The following is a 20,595-nucleotide window of genomic DNA, read 5'->3' as shown; positions in this document are numbered from 1 at the left end:
TTAGCCAATGACCCTACATATGGTTTTCACAAAATGTCCAACTGTAAGCTGGCTAATGTGAAGCATAGAGTTTCTTTGCACTGTTTTGAAGCCACCAGGGGTCGATACCTGTGGTTGCTAAAAGACATTCTTTGGAAGTCTGTGGGGAAATGGTCCTTGGACTTATATACTGTTGGCACTTTTCTGATTAGTCTGTAGACTCAGCCATTCATTTCGAGTCATGCTGAATAAAACTTCATTTTTCTCCCAAATTACAGATTCTGATTCATGTTGATGGTAATATATTTTGAAAACTATTTTATATATGAAGACAGAAGTTTGCAGTCATTATATATGCTCAAATCTTGGACCATGAAGTTTTTTTAAAAATGGAAAATGGAGGTAGTTAAGCAAGAAATGTTCTAAAAATATGCTGTTTTGAGACGGAATGACGATCCAAAGTCCAAAGAGTGTCATGGACCTCTTCTTTAATATTTTTGTAAGTTTTCTCATACATTTTCACTTTAACTTTGGAGAACATTCACAGATTGTTTACAAAAGATTTCGGCATGCATGTTACTCATTGGTTAGTGACGCAGTATGTTATAAAAACCTGAGCTGAGCTTTTTCACCATCACCTTGGATTTTGAAAGTGGATATAGCGAATGAGGAATGGATATGACAATACTATCAAAGACATTACATATTTATTGCCTGTCAACTTGTACTCTAATAATAACCATAATTTACAAACTGAAATTTTATGTTTTATTCAAAATGACCTGAAACTGATGACTGAGCCCATAAAGTCATCAGGAATGTTTTTCTGATGAAGCATAGCATAACAGACTTCCATAATATCAATAGCCACTTTGCATTAATAATGTACACTTTAGTCCCAGAAGTGTCGTCTAACCTATACTTATAACAACAGCCAGCTTCACGCATTACATAATAACTTTGCTAAAAACCTATGTAGGGTATCTACCTTATAATGTGAAGCAGCATAGTGAGAACACAGCTGCTGTACTATAATGTCATGTTAAAGTACATAACCGTCCCGGTCATGGTGTTTGTTTCCCCTCATTGTTAGACCGAATGTTCAATTCAATTCCATTTTATTTATATAGTTCCAAATCACAACAGCAATTGCTTCAAGGGGCTTCAATATGTTCATATGACGAGACACACACATCTTTTTTATGAAGAAATAAGTTTGCATTTATTGGACAAACCAAACATAAGCAAACTCACACAATAGTGTAAAGATGGACCATGTCATGGGGTGACAAATGAAGGGTTTCATTCCAAAATGCTGTACAACCATTAGGAGGAAAAAAAACCACACAGTATTTTAAAGAGCACATCATTCATTCAGAAATCTTATTACTTTAGTCACAACACCCCCTAATGAAGCTTTGCTGTATTTATTTCATGGAGATGACATTATTCCCACATGCTGTACATTTCATTTTGGAACAAAACTCTTCAAATATATCTTTTTATTTTTACACTTTTTACATTCTTTTCTTGCTGTACATTTTAAGTCTCATGCTTTGCTTGAAACTGTGCTGTCAGCATTTATCCTCAATCACATGACGAGAGACAATAAAAAGAAGAGCATACAGTATTCAGGATCAATGCTGCATAGTTTCAACTTTGGAATAACACAATTACCTTTTTGTAAACTGTGTGTATATGTGATGGAAAACCATATTAAAGCTGTCAAAAGAATACATGCGATGTATCTTGGAAGCTTCACTTCTTTGAAAATTTTCAGTATTGGGAGATGATGCATGTCATCACAAGTCCATCAAGAGCAGCTGAAATAAAGAAATAATGTGTGAAAGGTGGAGCAGTTCATACCATTGCAGAGTTTCTTAAGAAGCTCTGGCAGTAAACCACTGCATGATGGATAACAGGAAATGGATGACAAATATCAACAGATGTGACTCGAAAAAACAACAACAACTAAAACAAGCAAGCAAACAAAAAAACCTGCATGAGTTTTTAGGAAAGTCTGGGCACAAAACATTCAAAGAAAACGACAAAATGGAAGCAATAAATAAAGAAAAAGTCCTGGGAATGTTAACAAAACTCCACTGAGAGTGACACCAAAGCAAACGACCGAGTCACTGCAATCTTTTAAACAGAATTTAAAGATGATACAGATCCACCTATAACAAAAGGCTAGGACAACATTCTTAACCTGACCGAGCTAGCCAACAGTTTACAGTAAGAACACTTGAAATGGTTCACGAGGACAGCTGCACATCATTCCCTTGTAGTAAACCTCCGTTAAGGCAATCGGAAAACAGGAAGAGAATTTAGCACTGGAATCACACACAGCTTGCTTTTATGTGAAAAACCCCCCAAAAACAAACACTGTGAGGATCATGGACGCCTCAAAGCAGATTCATATGTAATTCAAATGTATTGAGATTTAACTCTGCGGAAACTTCGCCTTCCTGTTTGGTGGTGATGTCTTGATAACATTAGTCACTTGCAGATACTTTTCTGGATGTTTCCAGTTAGTGGGATGTTTCAAATCAGTATGCAGAAGTGGCAGTGAGGCTTCAGACTGCTTTAAATGCTCCATTTCAGACATTTTTTCTACTCTTTGTCCGATATCATGTCCAGAAAAATAGCCACAGCCCTGGCCCTGCTTGACCTTCTGTCCATATGAGATCAGTAAGGAGAAGATGTACACGGTGTACAAGATTTACAAGTCTAAAGAGCCAATCAACAGTTGAAAAGAGAAACACTTTAGCCAATCATGTTGTTGCACTGACGCATGCACACAGTAGAGGTTCGTAACAGCTTCATTTGCTATGCTGTAGGCGTGAGTAGTAGCAGAGTCGCGGCTCTCTCCCCAGTCTCAAAGCGGTTTTTAAATAAGCCCCCAGATCCGATTCAAGATGGCTGCTGAGTTGAGAGATTTGCTTATTGAAGGAAGAACACAGATTAGAAGGTGTCTTGCTTTCAAAATAACCATCAACTTACTCCTGCTGTTCAGGGAGAAGGAGCTAAAGCTGCTGTTAAAGGAAGCTCCAGAAAACCGTTGCTGTTGTTCTTACTCTCACAGAAGAAAAATCTGGAAGCAAGACGGCACCAGAAACCTACCAAACAGATCCCACTGAGATGATCTTGCTTAATAATAATAATAATTTAATAATAACACAAGCACAAAGAGCCTAATGTTGAGTTAAACACAGAAGGCCATGAGAAAGAAAAATATCCAGTTTCAGATTCAGCCAACTTTGCAAGGATGATGAACTTTAGGAGTGTGAAAAACAGGAAGGCCTTCTTAAATCATCTAAATTCTCCTCCAGTGTTCATATTTAGACACAAGACTAAAATTACCATTAACCATTAAGCTCAAGAAACAAAGAGAATGGAACACAATGGATTCTTTAAGAAGTCACTTCTCACTCTGAGCATGCTCTCAGTTATTACACCAACCACACCAACATTCAGACTAAATGGTTAAGCTTTATTTACAGCAGCTGGTTCGTGGAGTGGATGATGTCAAATAAAACCTTATTCCAACATATTTAAATGCGTCAGAGTACAAAGAGCTGAGCTGCGGCCACCTTGATCATCGTATTTCTATTACCACTCACTACAGTACGTGTGGGTGTCCCAGCCTGTTCTTAGTGGTTGGAACGGAAGTGACAGCACAGGCGCAGATGGGAAAAACAAACGTAACAAACGTAATATACAGGTCAAACATAGCAGAGTCCTGGCTTATTTTACCTGGGTGCTGTTAGCCTTGTATATAGTGTATGGCTTGGATATGCTGCTTTATGCACATACAAACCACCAACAACCCTGTGCCCTGGCACTCTTCTGCAGGAGCTCTTATAGCTCTTCATAATCGCCATCATCTCTTTTGATTGATGCTGCCCCACCGCCCAGAAAGTCCTCCAGCTCGTCCACTTCGGTTTTCTTGGTCCTGGATTTTTTTTTCTTTTTCTCCTTCTCATCGGGCACTGCAGCTTCATCCTTTTCCTTTTTCTTGTGTTTGTGTTTCTTCTTGCTCTTTTCATCCTCCTGTAAGTGACGGCACACAGTTTACTATAGGACACGCCGGCAGAACCTCAGAGGCTGTTTACGACATAAAAAGCTGAACTTTTCTATTTCTGTTCTGTTCACGTTCATAGCAAAACAACAGAATCCTTTTAATAAAGGAAAAAAAAACCCTGCGGTTTGCAGACTTGCAGTTAAAAAGACTTAAATCAAGTTTGAAGTCTGAAGCGTCTGATCCCTCACTGGTGAGTGTGTTAGATAAGAATGTCCACTCATTATGTCTTTGAATTTTCATTCAAATCTTTCCAAATAATCATTTAACATTTTACATACACCTTTGTAGCAGCAATGTCTCCACACTATCCTCTTGCTCACCGACCGTCACCACAGCTCAGTACCAGGCATTCAATTTCTAATAGATATTATACACTCGATGGTCAATGAGAAAAACGGTTTTATTTCTCTTCTTTAGACACAAGTAAGTCCTTACAGTATGTAATATCAACAAAAAGTTTACCTCTTTGCTCTTCTTCTTCTTTTTCTTCTTTTCCTTGGAGGAGTGTTTGCTTTCTTTCTCTGAAAGAGGAGCACATGCATACAGCACTCTCACAAGTGGTGAACATCTGATGGAGTCATTTTAAATACGTTTTATGTTAAAGTTCAGTTTCTTAACAAAACCAGCAGAACAGACCATTTCAAAAAAGGACAATTGTTTTAACCACTTAATAACATGAAACAATTACATCCTTGCTTCTAAATTCAGATAAAATTGACGTTACTGTAATCAGCCCTAAAAATCTTAGAATATGGTGTCTAGACCAATACTCTGGATGGCATTACGCTGGTCTCAGTTAACACTGTGAGTAATGGAGTTGTTTTTGACCAAGATATTTCCTTCAATATACATATTAAATAAATACGTGAGGCTGCTGTCTTACTTTGTAAATTTAAAAAACCTGTTGTCACATAGTGACTCTGAAAAACTAGTTCATGCATTTATTACTTCTAGGCTGGATTATTGTAATTATTCATTATCAGGATGTCCTAAAAACTCCCTGAAAATCCTTTGGTTGATCCAAAATGCTGAAGCAAGAGTACTGACAGGAACTAGAAAGAGAGAGCATATTTCTCCCATACTGCCTTCTTTTGATTGGCTCCCTTAAATCCAGAATGAAATTTAAAATCCTTCTCATCATGTACAACGTCTCGCATAATTAGGCCACCCCATCAGAGCACTTTGCTCTCAGACAGCTGGGTTAGTTGTTGTTCCTAGAGTATTTAAAAGTAGAATTGGGAGGCAGAGCCCTCGGTTTTCAGGCCCCTCTTCTATGAAACCAGCTTCCAGTTTGGATTTGAGAGACAGACACCATCTCTACTTTTAAGATTAGACTTAAAACTTTCCTTTTTGCTAAAGCATGTAGTCCGTGTTGGATCAGGTGACCCTGAATCCTCCCTTAGTTATACTGCAATAGGTGTAGGCTGCTGGGGGATTCCCATGATGCATTAAGTATTTCTTCTTCAGTTACCTTTCTCCCTCAGTATGTGCTTACACACCTCTCTGCATTTAACAATTAGTTAATATTAAACTCTGGGTCTCTTCCATAGTGCATCTTTTGTCTGACTGTTGGGGTTTTCTCTCTGTTATTGTGGGGTCTTTACATAACAATATCAAGCACCTTGAAGTCACTGTGCAATATCAATTGAATCTAAAGGGTTCTGTTGACCTAATCTCCCTGCTCATCAGCTAATCAAATGTGGAGTTACATCGACAAGTATTTCTGGACTTGCCTTCCTGATCCTCGCTGCTTTCCTTGGCTGCAGGAGGCTCTTCTTGGATCCCGAGACCAAACAGGTCAGTGTCGTCCTTGGGTTTGAAGGTGATCACAGTGGGTTTTAGGGGTTCTGGCACCTTGGCTAACTGCATGTCATCATCAGAGAGGTCAGACAGAAGCTCATCCCTGACTGGAAATGTATCCTGCATTCAAAAGGGATGCAAATGTATATTCATTAAAGAAGCAGAACAGAAAAGTTTTAATTGACTTTTCATCTATTTAATTTCTGTTGCAGATTTTGCTTTCCAGATCTGTGACCTGAACTGGCCTCATAGTGGAAGTATCTTTGTTTACCTTTGCAATTTTAGGTGTGTCTGATGCTTCAGAGTCAAAGTCAGGGTCATCCATCACAAACGAGAGCATTTGCTGAGCCACAGGAGCCTCAGGGTCTGTGTCAGAGTCCTCCACTTTGGGCGTGCTTCCCTTCTTCTTGCCTTGGTGTCGGGCTGGCTGCTCTGCTGCAGGAGTTAAAGTGAGGGAGATGGGTGGTGTGGTTTGGCCCTGAGGATCCGGAGCTTTAGATGTCACCTTTGGTTTTGTGATCATAGGCCTGATTCAAGGAACACGTAAACAAACCAAACAAAAAACATATTAGATCACAATGGGGGATGGGGGGGGAATAGGCTGCATATCTACACTGATATGTACTGGGTCATGCGTTAGGAATGCCATATCGTTTACACATCAACCTACAGTGACACCTCAAAACTCAAAGTGAAGAAGTGATGCAGCAGGATAATCCATTTTGTCAAAATTTCATTGCAAAAATGGTACTCAGTAGTTTGTATGGCTGTATGTTTGTATGTGCTTGTATGTATGTGTGACAACGTCGGGGCATGCTCCTAATGAGACGACAGCTGATGTCTCAGGACCCACTGCACCAGTGTAGGGCCCGGGAATTTTAACGTGATACCTAGCGTCACTCAGGGTGCTGCTGCCTAGCCCTATAGCGGTCTGTGTGTCCCTCCATTGATATGTCCCCCTCTGACACTACCAAACCAGTCAAGATGTTACAGACCAAATAATGTTCTCCATGGCTTCTTCAGACTGTTTCACATCTGTCACATGTGCTCAGGGTGAACCTGCTCTTGTCTCTGAAAAACACAGGGTACTAGTGGTGCCAATTCTGGTATTCTATGGCAAATGCCAATCGAGCTACATGGTGTTGGGCAGTGAACACAGGACCCTACTAAAGGATGTTGAGCCCTCAGGCCACCCTCATGAAGTCTGTTTCTGATGATTTGTTCAAAGACACTGGCATCAGTGGCCTGTTGGAGGTCATTTTGTAGCTCTGGCAGAGCTCACCCTGTTCCTTCTGGGACAAAAGAGCAAATACTAGACCTGCCGATGGGTGAAGGACCTTTTGTGACTCTGTCCAGCTCTCACAGAGTAACTGCCTGTCTCCTGTATTCTCCGCCATGTTCCTGAAACTGTGCTGGAAGGCACAGCAAACCTTATGGCAAGTGTACGTATTGATGTGCCATTCCGGAGGAGTTGGACTACCAGTGCAACCTATGTGGGGTCCTGATATAACCTCATGCTACCAGTAGTGACACTGGCCCTAATCAAATGCATACAACTAGAGAAAAACAGTCAGAAAAGATCAGGAGGCAGAAAATGCCAGTGGCCTCCACCTGTAAAACTATTCCTGCTTTGTTGTTGCCCTTCTAGGTCACCTCTTGTTAAGTGAACTGATTAACAACCTTCTGTGCTACTTAACTGACAAGATCAATATCCCAGAGGTTTCACTGACTTAATGCTAAACTCAGATTAAAAAGTGTTTCTTTAATTTTTTGAGCAGTATATCACTTGTGTCACTAATGAAATTTCTTGACTTACGCTTTGAGCTCAGGTTTACTTTCCAGGTCTTGATCCTGTGAGATTACAAGCGCTGTTGGTATTCCCTCCTCCTCGTCACTGCTCAGAGTGATATCTTTAATGGGGGGGAGGGCCTTAGAGTTGGAAAGGCTTGGCTCAGTATCATCAGGGTCAAGCTCATCCTGGAAACTGGACACCATGGGGTTTCCTCTATCCTCACCATCACTGGGTTGAAGCAAGAACACGAAAAGTTGGTTCAAAGAGGCTTGAAGAGGTGACCGAAGGCAGACACTTAGTGACTAACAATGTAGTAAAACGTTTAAAATTTTAATTCAACCTCTTCTAAATGTCGAATAAAGAAGGTAAAATGTAAAACATTGACAAACAGTATTTTCTAAAAGTAGAAACAGGCCAAGTCAGAAGTATTTATGAAAATTTTCACCTGTCACTGTCCACAGTGGGAACTGCTGCAGGTTGGGGCACCTTGGTCTTGGAGGGCAGGCTGTCCTCCAAGAAACTCTTGTCCAGTCTCTCATCTGGCACAAAATCATCCACACTCTGCACCTTAGCAGGACACACAGGTACAGGAGGCTCCTCTGAGGAAAACATTGAGACAATTTTTGACTGAGAGCAAAATGACTCAGAATAAAAATCTACGCTTTAAAGTTCAAAAGCTCCAAAGCAGAACCACTGTGTGTTTGCTTTTAGCTAATTATACAGAAACTGCAGGGAAAGACTGGCTGGTGTTAGAATGTCATGTGATTTCAGTCTTTTGATCCTTTTAAATGCTCCGCATTTCTCAACTCCCAAGTCTCAAACCTTGTGACTACTTACTATGGACCTGGCAGTTTCAGTTACGGTCAACAAATGTATTCTAAAGCTGGTCTGGATACTCTCAGTGCTCGGAGGACAAAGAAAACTCAAAGTGAACTCTTTATTCAGTAACTGATATAACAACCTCCATTGAATGTGTTCATTAGCTCACTACATTCTAGTTTATCAAGATTTGACGGATGTGACTGAACAGCTTTCTTAACCCTTAGATGATTCTTTAAAATCCTCACTCTTCTCGTCTTTGTTTGACTCTTTCTAAAGACAAAACAGTGGAGCTTCTCAAAAAGTGCTGTAAAAGTATTATATAGTAATATTTGTTCCACTTTAAATGACTCAGTCTTTTCAAACTACTTTGGTCTGAACTTTTAATATCCAATATTAATAATATTTAATGGATTTTAATGATTTGAAGGCCAGTATGTTTATATAGCTCCACCCATTTTTATAAAAAAACAAAACAAAAACAAAAAACCCAAAGAAGAACAACAATAATTTCCGATTATCGAAAATAATCAAATATTTTTTGAAATGTATTTCATCATTTCAAAAAATATTTGATTATTTTCGATAGGCCCTAAAATGAGACTCTGATTGGCAGCAACATTGTTTTTCATTATTTATTTATTTTTGCAGTGTCATAGTCACCTCTCTTCGCAACAAAAAAACCAAGAAACTGTTACACTCAATGCCCTGAGGACAAAAAAGTGGCAGCTTTGCAAAAACTGCTGCAAAAATATTATAAAGTAAGATTTTTTTTCCACTTTAAATGATGAAATCTTTCAAAAAAACATCATCCTGAAATATAAATATTAATCACGTTTTTTTGAATTTTAACCCCTCAAGAAGAGGGACTCCAGCTGAGGTGGAGCAGAAGCTGTAAATGGACAGACTGATCTTTGCATGCAAGCTTCCCACGTTGTGCTGCCAGCTGTTCTCTTCCTGTCCATGGAAAAGTCACACCGCCCTTACATTTGCTGATGAGAGGGGCTTGCAGCAGCACCCTGCAGATTTAAACTGATTAATTTTTTTGACCTGTAAACAGCATCCAAAAATGAGCATCTCTATATACGGCTGCAGTTCCTCTGTGTCTACACAAGCCACTGAGTGATTCATATGCAGGTTTGTCATGGCCACAATTTGCTTCAACCAGCAGCAGTGCATGGTCATGTCATGGTGTGTATGTCCTGGGATCAAACCTCTGGTTGCTACTCATCATTTACTGTTATGGAATTAGTTTATAATTGAGGGTGTTGGTCCACTTAATCTGAGTGCAAAATTGCAGTGTTGGACTGTAATGCTACGTGGACGAATGTGCTAATGGCTGTGAATAGACAGAAATATTGTCACAGATGGCTGGTGTAGAGACTACATGGAGCACTCTGCTGTGTGAGCGCTGTGTAGGACTGACCTGGTGCTGAGGCAGAAGCCTCGGTGGCTGGGGATGAGCCAAACCAGCGGGAGATGAAGCTGCGTTTCTGTGGGCCCGACGCTCCTGCAGCTGGTGACTGAAGGTGTTCGGGTGACTGGGCCAATGATTTTACCTCAGCAGCAGGTGAAGCTGCCCCGCCAGCTGCTGCTGTGGGAGGCGGAGGAGAGGTTGTGGACACAGATGGTGACTGTGGGAGTGGCTGGGAAGGGATTGGTGGCTGTGGAGTGCTGGGACTGGAGCTGCCAGTGGAGGCCCCACTGGGAGGGACAATGGGGGACTGAGAGCCTGATGAGGGACTCTGACCGTTGGCTGGACCAGGGGAACCATAGCCCTTACTGCGAGACTCCAAGTTCTCCAGGAAACTGCAGATATCACAACAGGACTTTTAAGAGACTTTGAATAACATCTGAGGCCATTTATACAGTTTAGAAACTAGAGTAAGGAAAAACTCAGTAGAAGGAAATGTACACAGATGTGTAGTTCATTTTACAAATCTGTTAAATTCAACTGCTAGAAGATGGAGGTAGTAGTGTGCACCCAGCTCACTAGTGTAAGCCCAACAGTGGACATGAGAGAAACTAATGCATAAAAAGTGAGGACACATAATATTTTACATAGAGTGGGGGAGAATTTTGGGAAATAAAGCTTTTGATCTAGTCCCTCTAGTGGCTCAGTAACAGCAGTACACAGGCTGTCAGAGAGAATAAAGATGAGCATACATCTCATAGTTCTGATCTTCAGTCTCCTGCTGGACACAGAGCTCCTCCAGTGTCGCATCCATGTCCAACTGGTTGGTCTCCAGCTGCCTCAGGAGGGTCTCCCTCTGCACACAAACACATGGCATGATTACCTGGGCACGCGCTGAGATGAAATAGGCATACTTTGTCTTCCATTACAATAAATAAATCATAATAAAAAATTATAGCGTTTGAAAACCTGATATTATAAATAAAAATAAATCAAATATTCAGCACATAAAACAAAACAAAAACCTGTAGCTGAAGGAATGGGATGTTGAAAAACTTGTGCAGATATTTCAAGCCAAAGCCATTCTTCATAGAGGACTCGGCATAGTGGATGTAAGATGATCCCATAGGTCTGTAAAAGGAAAGCATTAGTAGTAAACTCAAGTTGCTGAACATATACCCTATATTTATATGCCTCATTGATGTCCAAGTGTTATTTAATAAAAAAACAAAACAAAAACGGAAAGAGGTGTAGCTGCATTTACCACCTCAAGGGCACAAAAACATCAGACACATCATCAGCTTGTTAAGTTATTAAACTGACAGTGGATAACACCTTCCCTTTGACACTAGACAGCTTTCAGTGTTAAAATATCCATTTGTATTAGACTGGTTAGTTACCAACCAGCCAAATAAATATAAGTGACGTTCCCCAGGGTAGCTGTGGCTACAACCGTAGCTTGCCTCCACCAGTGTGTGTGAATGCGAGAGTGAATGAATAGTGGCATTGTAAAGCGCTTTGGGTGCCTTGAAAAGCGCTATATAAATCCAATCCATCATCATCATCATCACTTTTGAACACTATTATGCGAGCTATCTTCTATCCACAGTCTACTGTTCAGCGTAGTTTCTACCGCTTTTTTCACCGCAGAGTCTATATAAAAATTGTAGGTAACAATCTTCAAGTCCCTCACTGGTTAGTGATATTCTGTTTTGATGCTACAAGTTTAGCGTTTTTGCTGTGACCATCTCAGCTTTCTGAAACTAATGCCACATTGATGTGCTCAATGGATAACAAACTGTAAATGAAAACATTTTGTATTATGAGCACATACAGTTTTATCCTCCCTTTTGACTTTGGGGAACCATCATTTACAAAACAATCATATTGTATTTATTAAGAATAAAATCTAGGAAGGAAAGTTTACTGAAGTCAAAGATCAAGGGAGCTGAAAATTGTTTTTCCAGAGACTTTTATAGAATCAGACATCTTTTCTGTTAGAGAGAATTCAGGTTTAAGGCACTTCCACACTGGCAGGTAGCAGGAGTTTCAGTTTAAAATCCCCAGGAAGTACCATGTTTTCACAGATTATTTTATTTGCAGCATGTTTTGTGCAAATATGTTTTATATGTGCCAGATGCTAAGCTGTACCTTACGTCTCTGATTGGAGTGGTGGCACTCATAGGGATCATTTTGTGGGGAAGAAGAGTCGGATGACCCACAAAATTACCATTTTTACACGACTGTGCATCGAGCCTGAAGCAGACAGCCCACTAGAGAAAGTTGATGGCCACTGTTGTGATACCTGTTATCTACTACTGGGGTTTTAAGTTTTGCAGAGCCAGTCCCTCTGGTGAGGTGTAAGCTCAAATTTGGGTAAGAAAACAAAATTAACAAAAAAAAAGCTTCTTCCTGTTTTGGTTGTGTCACTGAGCCCTCAGTTCCCTGGATGTCTGGTTTGTGACTGCAGACACAGACACAGTGAAAGAACACTAATCTAGTTGCTGATTATGTAAATATTTTTTAAAGTTAAAACCAAAAACTGAAGTCCTTAGAGAATTATATTATTCCCGGTTCTGTTTTCTTCCAACACTTCCTGTTTCCTGTATTTCTGCTATCTGTGACTGAACACAGTGACATATGGTGCAGTATTCTGAGTCCCTATAGGCAGGTCCTGCAACTTGGCACCATCCTGGTAATGTGCTCATGCAGTTGTTGTGGAAAAACAAGACAGTCCCTGTATAAATACAGAGGTACACGGACAAACGTTGGTGAACTTTTGGCTTAAAAATACGATTTTTTTTACTTCTATGTGTGTGCAAGGTTTGATGACATTATGGCTTTATTAACAGCTCAGAGTACAGACACAAAAAAAGGTCTGTGTAGCTCATCCCAGAGTATTGACCAAATGCGATGCTCATTGAAATGTTCAAATTTGAAAACATTTTCCACAGCTATATCAGGTAAGAAGATTTACTTTTTACCGAGAAAACAACTTTTATTATTATCACACTTTTTATTTCAACTGTATACATTCAATTATTATCTATATCTACCTGTTCAATCCAGCAATTAGGTCCCTTATATCATCAGGGAGGATGACACGATGCTCGCCCATGTCCCTGTAGTTTCCCAACACACACACCGGCACATGGGTGGGTACTTTGGGCAGCTCCCTCAGGATGTAATTAAAAGTCCTGCAATTGATAGGATCACAACATTTATCTGGGAGTATCAATATTCACTGGAAACTGACTATTCTTCAAATATCGCTTCCCACTCTGCTTACAAATGACGGTACACAGTTTTCTAAAAAACTTGTGTTTTCCTGTTTTTATGACTGGTAACCCTGAAGTTCAGTATTTGGCTTCAAAATGTAGAGAATTAAGCAGGGACTCAAAACAGTAATGTATAAATGTTTTAAAACATAGACACATTTTTGGATTTTTGTGTAATTTAATGACATTCTGAAGAGTCAGAAAATAATGACCTACCCACAGAGGTGTCTGTGAAAATTATACACCTGCAAGGGCATATTTTCTATTCAATTTAATTTTATTTATACAGTGGCAAATCACAACAACAGTTGCCTCAAGGCGCTTAATAGTGTAAGGTACACCCTGCAATAATACATAAAGAGAAAAACCCATCAATCAAATGAAACCCTATGAGCGACAGTGGGAAGGAAAAACTCCCTTTTTAACAGGAAGAAACCTCCAGCAGAACCAGACTCAGGGAGGGGCGGGGCCATCTGCTGCAACCGGTTGGGGAGTCACACCATGACAGGAACACTAATATGGATCCTAGACAGCTAGCTTGTCTTGCCCAACCAAGACTGGCTTTACAGTCAGAAAGTTAGTCTGAGCCTAAGCCTCTTCCAGAGGACCCTTTGTCCCCAACCGCCACCTTCACCTAAAACGGTTTACTTATTTCCTTTACATCTGAATTTGAAGTATATTTGAAATGTGAGTAAATCCCCTTGTTAAAGATCATTAAATGCATGATGAAAAACAGTATTTAATAATGGAGATTAGACTACAGCATTAACCAAAGTAAACGTGATTATAATTTTTGCTACACTTAAGCATACCTAACATTTACTGTGCTTAGTCACTGTAGCACCTAGAACAACAGTGAGGCTCACTCATGTGTTTTTAATTGTGGCTGAATAACAAAAGAGCTCTACAGCACAGAGACATAAGATACACCAGATCCTACTTTACATGAAACCCCACTGAAAAACCTAGTTATATCATTTGCCATGCTAATATATACATAAAAAAAATCTTCTCCCTTGGGATGCCCAAAATAGCAATAGTGGAATGTATTTTAAGGATTGTGCATCTAGAGCTGAACACAATTCAGCAGTGGAAGCTTCATAGCCACAGACAGACACAATGAAACTTTATCTGCTCATGCATATTAAAGAAATGGACTTGCCTGATGAGACAACAACACACATAAAGCTCTCTTACCACTGCTTGGTGATGTCAAACATCATGATCACTCCATTGCAGTTCTTGTACACATCCAGGAATTCTGCATCCAGGGCCACCTCATCTGACTATAACACAAACAAATTAATATTTAAGGACAATTGGAGGAAAATATTCTGCTGAGATCATATGCTTTTTTTCTTTTTTCCCCCTTTACAATTTCCTCCTTATAAGACATCTTTCTCTGATTAAAATCTGCAACCCACATACTAGAAGTGAGCCTTTCTTCCAAAACACATGACAGCCATGTGATAGTCACCTCTTGGGGCTCATTCTCCAGTTTCAAATTGTCACCGCGCCTTTTTCCTTTGCCTGAAAGAACAATTGGTCACAAATGGTAAGATCAGACAAGCTGACACACAGTGAAATCCTGATCTACAGTTTGGTTTTTGCTTCAAGTTAGTATAAAGGTATAGAGCAAGCAGAGCAGCAGCACAACTGCTTTTCTAACAGAAAAGCATCTCGCAGCCTACTTTGACCACACAGTGCCCTTTAAATACACGCTGCAGATGCTCACGCTCCAACTGGGTGCAGCAGTAGCAAAAAACAAAAAACAAATAAACAAAAAAATAAAAAGGAAAGGAAAGAAAACCCTCAAACAAAACAGCCAAACTCTGAGACATAGCTAGGCAGCAACCCTGAGCCATACTCTGACAATATTGACATTCAGATAAGAGTGGGGATAGGCAGGGCAAACCCACAGCACACAAGAGTTTAGTATCTACATAGTGTAGCAGCGCTCACCTACACCTTCAGGAAGAGGATATTTTTGGCCTGAGATGAGTGTAAGAGAGGTGCCCAAAAAAAAAAAAAGACAACATCAACACTGAGGACAGAACAGACAAGCAACAAGCATCTCTATTGGATGTGTTGATATAATGCAAGAGGTCAGCCTCAGAGGAAATTTGACTGGCATGTGTGTCAACACTCACCTTTGTCCACCACGTCCCACACCTCTACCTTCACCACATCATCAGTAGCTGAGGCAAGCACAGAGGACACATTCATTATTCATGTTCTGAGACCACAGAGAGAAGAGTTCAAATCTATTGACTGTTAAATGACTAATGTGGATCTACTCGCGCTAAGTAATGTAGTGTCACTAGTATTGAAGCGCTGACACAAATACAGGACGCCTCCTCTAACAATCAGTTAGCTCAAACTACAGCTAAACTTTTTTTTTTTTACCTTGATATGGTGCCACTGGAAAAAATTATGAGGCACAAACAGCAGATGTCAAACCAAAACAGAAACATAACTAAAGCAGTGGTGACAATCAGGGCTGGGTGACATGAACCAAAAGAATCATCTCAGTATTTAAAAGCTCCTTTTGGCTGATTCACTAATCTCTCTCTCTCTCATATATATATATATATATATATATATATATATATATCAAAAACAACATGTGATGTGTCACAGCCACTTTTATTAAAACAGACATCTAATTTTATTGGTCCTAATTAAAGGTAGTTGGGCTGTCAGTCAGGACAGGAAGTGAATTGCAAAGGAAGTGAATTGCAGTTAGTTCCATATTAATTCAGTTTTGTGTAGTTCAGTGTGCTTGAAGAGGGTGGAAGTAATGTAAATTTCATCATCAGACAGTAAGCACGAGGCTTTGTGCAGATGTTCACGTGCACACCAGTTTTTTTGTGAACATGCACTCATTTACAGAACTGTACTATAGAGTAGCAACTATCCAACCGTCAAGCAGACTTCGACCAAACTAGGAAAAAAGTCTGTGTGTACATGAACAACACAGTCTACTTCACCTAAAGGTGCAGTGGCAGAATAAGGGTATAAGTTGGTAACGCAACATTGGACTACATTGATATAAATTAAATGGCTAATTCTAAAACACTGTAATGATATATATATATATTTTTAAATGTATATATCACCCAGCCCTGGTGAGATGATCACATGTGGTCACAGCTATCTTAGCTTACTTTTGTAATTCCAATGGATGCTTGTAGCTTGGATCTCCTGAGTGGGTATATACTCCTCCACAAACTTCTTGCCCTGCAGTCGATGCCATAAAGTACTCTTTCCAGTGTTCCTGTCTCCCCGAATCACTATTTTCACTGGAGTAGGAGACATGATGGAGATGCCATAAAACTGAACAAACTAAGACAGAACATGTATTTAGCTGGCTGGATTACTTACTGTTATACTGGACCCCTTTGGCAAAGCGTCTCTGCAAGCTCTGGTTCATGGACTGCAGACCAGCAGGAATGTTCTTCTCCTTGAGCTGGCCAGGCTCAGAGCCCACCAGCTTCTTCAGCGCTGAGAACATCTTGACTGAGCTTCACCAGCTTCACTCTGCAGTAGAGAGGAACTCTGGCTGATGACTCCTTAATGACAACACAAGTAAAAGTGTAGCAGCGTGTCTTCACGGGCAAGGAAGTTAAGGATCTATGCTGAGATGCAAATGTGATGCCAAATCACTTCGTACCAACTTCAGTGGTTTACTGAATTTAGCGGTGCCTCTTTTAAAGTTGACCAGATGTTTTTCTTTGCCTGTCACAAGTAGAATTTACTACCATGTTGTTTTGAGCATCATCTAAGGGGAAAAAAACAAACAAAACACAGAGACAGAGGTTGGGGATTAAAGACTCTTGTTTGGATGAAATTCTTCTGTTAACATGTAGGTGTGATGAAAAGGACAGGCTTGATATTTTTTGCAAAAAATGAAAATTATATCAAACTATGCTCAAGTGTTAGAACATGAGAAAAACCACAAATCCACTAGTTCCAGCTTCTTGTGCGAGTTTGTCACTCTTATGTGGAAATAAAATAAATGTATGCAATTTGTAAGTTATTCAACTTAAAAAAATTAAGATATGCTTTATTTATTCAAAAAGTTGGGAAATCTGTTGTGTCACAGCTGTAAACTAATTCTCAGTAAAATAAACACAATATAACAAGAAAACAACAACAGCACAGCTAGTATGAACGGCATTAGGCCACGACAGTCAAAAGACAGTTTATGTGGAAGTGCATTAAAGGTACAGTATGGAAAATCTCACTGACAAGACATCAGCAGATTGTATTCAACTAAAATATGTTTTCTTACCTGTCCCAATTCAAATTTGTCCTACATGGGCCACTGTAGCTGGGACAGATATGTTTTAGTCAGCCGAGATAGTAAAAGGAGACCGACACAAGTCTATGAGTAAGTAAGCTGCTTAGCCAGAATTAGTGAAACTTTCTTTGAAGCGGATCTAACAGTGTTGGCCTTGAACACTTATCGAACAACCTCTCATACGATGTGAGAATGTAATCAAACTTTTTATCAGAAGAAAGAGTAATTTTCAGTCATTCAAGCCTGGGATAAAGTTGGCTTATAATCAGCTTTGTGTTAGAGAAATTAAAAGAGCTAAATGCAACCTATATAAATGAAATTTACTTAAAAAACATAATTAAACATTAATAAATGGATATCTGTGGATGCAATACTCTTTTTTTTCTGCTAAATAACCTCAAAAAATGACTGACTGACTGACTACTTTTAAGGCTGCTTTCCAGAGCAAGAAGTCTGGAGTTTGACTCCTCCATCTGTTGTGTGGGTTCTCTCCAGGTACCCCGGCTTCCTTCCACAGTCCAAACGCATGCAGTTAGAGGAGTAAGGTTCACTGGCAATGCTAAATTGCCCATAGTTATCAATGTGAGTGCCTGTCTCAATATGTTAGCCCTGCGACAGACTGGCAACCTGTCCCAGGCATACCCTGCCTCTCACCTTATGGTAACGGGGATAGGCTCCAGCATCCCTGCAACCCTGATAAGGATAACCGGAAGAGAATGGATGAATGATGTTATCTGTTATCTATCATTATCTACATTTATACTGCCCAATAAATTAAATTTTTAAAAACAAAGAAACAGGAGGAAAAACCTTTTACCACGTTTTGACAACTTTGCTGTTGCGCACACGCTTGGAACACCACAAACACAACAATCGGATGATCCAAGCAGAGTTAGCTAGAGAGTTAACGAGATATAAGTAGTTCTAAAACAACTGTCCGTCCATAGAAACGTCCTTTGGGGGTAAACTTTGAAAATACTTTCCTGATGAGTTTATGGTCTCAGTCACTCACACTCACAATTTCTGCTCACACCAAGTAAAAATTAAGTCCCTTTTGTAAATGTTAGTATTTTACTAAATATAGTTTTAGATTGCACTTTCACTTTTATCCATCCGTCTCCTGCCAGTTTCAAAACGCCAGGAAGACAATCACAAAGATACTCATCTGGGGTGATGTCATAGTAGCTTAGTTTATTAAAGCACAGCTTCAATTACAGCTGAAGATGACAGGGTAGAAAACATAAGAATTGTGCACTTGACTAAATATTCATTACTGTCAATCATTCCTGCCACAGAGACAGGACTGGTCAGAACTTAACAGTAAATCACAATCTATACTTTACCCCACATTACAAGGTTAAGCTCGCTCTCTCTCTCTCTCTCTCTCTCTCTCTCACACACACACACAGTCCAAATTTTACTGTTAAATCATTTGATAAACGGCTGGCTTTGACGGGTCGGGGGAGGTAACCTCGACTATGTTACCAAAATGGCAAGAGACGGCACTGTTTCACACAAGTGTAATGGGAGCACATGAGAGGCACAAGCTGAAGCAAGACATAATGACGACGTTGTCAGATGATTCTTCGCAGTAGGTTTAATGACAATGAATTAGAAACTGTCTCTAAAACAAATTTGACCAGCTGAAAAACAGAAGGCTTCAGAACACGTCTCCGTGTCCTGATGGCAGCTGTCACAGTGTCCCTACAAGAAATACATTATTCGCTATCAAGATCAGCTTTGTCTTCAGTTGACATTATTAGTACAAGCTCCGTGTCTGTTTGTATTAAAAAGTTATTTAAAAAGTATTAACTAGCTCAAATTCAAAGAGCCGAGCAATAATCAACCAATGGCTGCGAATTAATTCTGTTTTCAGGTTGAATTTCCCTTTCACCGTTATCCTGTTAGCATTAGCTGACTGTGCTGCTCGCTCAGCTAGAACAGTGAGCTTTGCTTAATATATCAAGCAATGTGTTTAAGCATTCTTAAATCAGAAAATTCGAAAGAGTATGTAAAGGTCAATTCGGATTTTAAAAAGAGATGAGGCAGCCCGGCTTGTTACCTAACGTTACACCAGCTAAAGGGTAACGTTATCCTTTGGCTTCTCTTTAGCTAGCAATCCAGGCAATATTAGCTTAGCTTTGCCACCTCTGCGCTGAGTGACACTACACGGCAGCACGTCAGGATGAGTTTTTCAGGTTAACGTCAGCTGCAAATACTCACGGGTATATATTAAGATAGGAGCGTGCAGTCCCAGCATCTTTTCCTCAAAACATCTGTCAGACCTCCATCCCGACAGAGATATAGAAGCGACATTCCTTTGCAAAGAAAACAGCTACCGCCGACCAATCATCAAGTAGCACGCAAAACATGTGAATATCCGGTTTCAAAATAAAGCTCAAGCTTAGCGATACCGAGACATTATTTAAGCTTATGCTCCAAGTAGCTTACTCATGGATATTTTTACTTAAATTTCAATAGGTCTGAGTAGGTTTCCAACAATACAGAAGAAGTTGTGCCTCGAAAATGTTTTCTGCATATTTATTTGTTTGTGTTTGCAGATTGCCACATATTGTGAAACCAAAACAATCTGGATTGTATTGGGCTGCCTCATCTCTGAATGTGAAATCTCCTGCTTACTGACTGACAACTTGTGACTCATAAATTATTATCCAGTGAGCACAGGGATGATTCTCGTTTTTCCCTTGAACTCCAATCAATAGTAATCAGTAATCAATTTGGGCTCATGTTTTATTCAGCATTACCTGAAACTAGTGACTAAGCCCATAAAGTCATCAGTAAACTGTTTACTGACATCACAGATGGTTATTTTCCCATAGACTTCTATAGAACTAAAAGTCTTACTGCAACCAAAGGAGTTGCCCCCTACTTACCATGAAAGAGAATGCAGCTTTAATCTTTTATACTGTTTATGTCAGGTAACTGTAACTACTAAAATCCATGAGTTTGGTGTTGGTCATTTATGAGCTAATAAATCAATTTACAGATACTAATACTAATATACAAATTTACCAGCAAGCATAGCCCTCCGAGTTTGGTTGAAATACAATTACGGTAACCAAACTAAAGAATATTTTATGAAGTTAGTTATTTTATGAAGTCTGG

General features: G+C 39.7%; 1 protein-coding gene across 6 annotated transcripts; it reads right to left on the bottom strand.

The window, feature by feature from the left end:
• Positions 1-1,173: 1,173 nt before the first annotated feature.
• rabl6b (RAB, member RAS oncogene family-like 6b) lies at positions 1,174-19,824 on the bottom strand. 6 transcript variants are annotated; one of them, XM_035910612.2, is made up of 19 exons: positions 19,693-19,824; positions 18,124-18,162; positions 16,840-16,947; positions 16,551-16,738; positions 16,334-16,468; positions 15,317-15,364; positions 15,129-15,158; positions 14,644-14,696; positions 14,364-14,452; positions 12,945-13,085; positions 10,914-11,019; positions 10,641-10,744; positions 9,901-10,283; positions 8,101-8,254; positions 7,680-7,883; positions 6,135-6,390; positions 5,797-5,983; positions 4,526-4,584; positions 1,174-4,032 (listed from the first exon to the last, which is right to left on the bottom strand). In XM_035910612.2, exons 4-19 carry the CDS (start codon positions 16,678-16,680, stop codon positions 3,841-3,843), a joined length of 2,271 nt encoding a protein of 756 aa, XP_035766505.1. In that variant the 5' UTR covers positions 16,681-16,738; positions 16,840-16,947; positions 18,124-18,162; positions 19,693-19,824; the 3' UTR covers positions 1,174-3,840. The 6 variants fall into 6 exon arrangements, with proteins under 6 accessions (XP_035766505.1, XP_006797621.2, XP_006797623.1 ...); XM_006797558.3 differs by having other exon boundaries at positions 16,551-16,706; XM_006797560.2 differs by lacking the exon at positions 15,129-15,158.
• Between the last annotated feature and the right edge of the window lie 771 nt (positions 19,825-20,595).

The sequence above is a fragment of the Neolamprologus brichardi genome, chromosome 12 (genome assembly GCF_056152115.1).
Source record: "Neolamprologus brichardi isolate AB-2024 chromosome 12, ASM5615211v1, whole genome shotgun sequence".
NCBI classification, from domain to species: domain Eukaryota; kingdom Metazoa; phylum Chordata; class Actinopteri; order Cichliformes; family Cichlidae; genus Neolamprologus; species Neolamprologus brichardi.
Note: the sequence above shows the minus strand (reverse complement) of the source record. Positions and strands in the feature narration are given on the sequence as shown.

Bases quoted from the DNA above. Each gene is read 5' to 3' on its own strand.
- rabl6b (XM_035910612.2), bottom strand. From the start codon at position 16,680: ATGTTCTCAGCGCTGAAGAAGCTGGTGGGCTCTGAGCCTGGCCAGCTC. The intron at 15,159-15,316 runs GTGAGTGTTGAC...CACTCATCTCAG, and splicing joins GTGGGACGTGGTGGACAAAG to GCCAAAAATATCCTCTTCCT. The intron at 7,884-8,100 runs GTGAAAATTTTC...GCTTCAACCCAG, and splicing joins CCCACTGTGGACAGTGACAG to TGATGGTGAGGATAGAGGAA.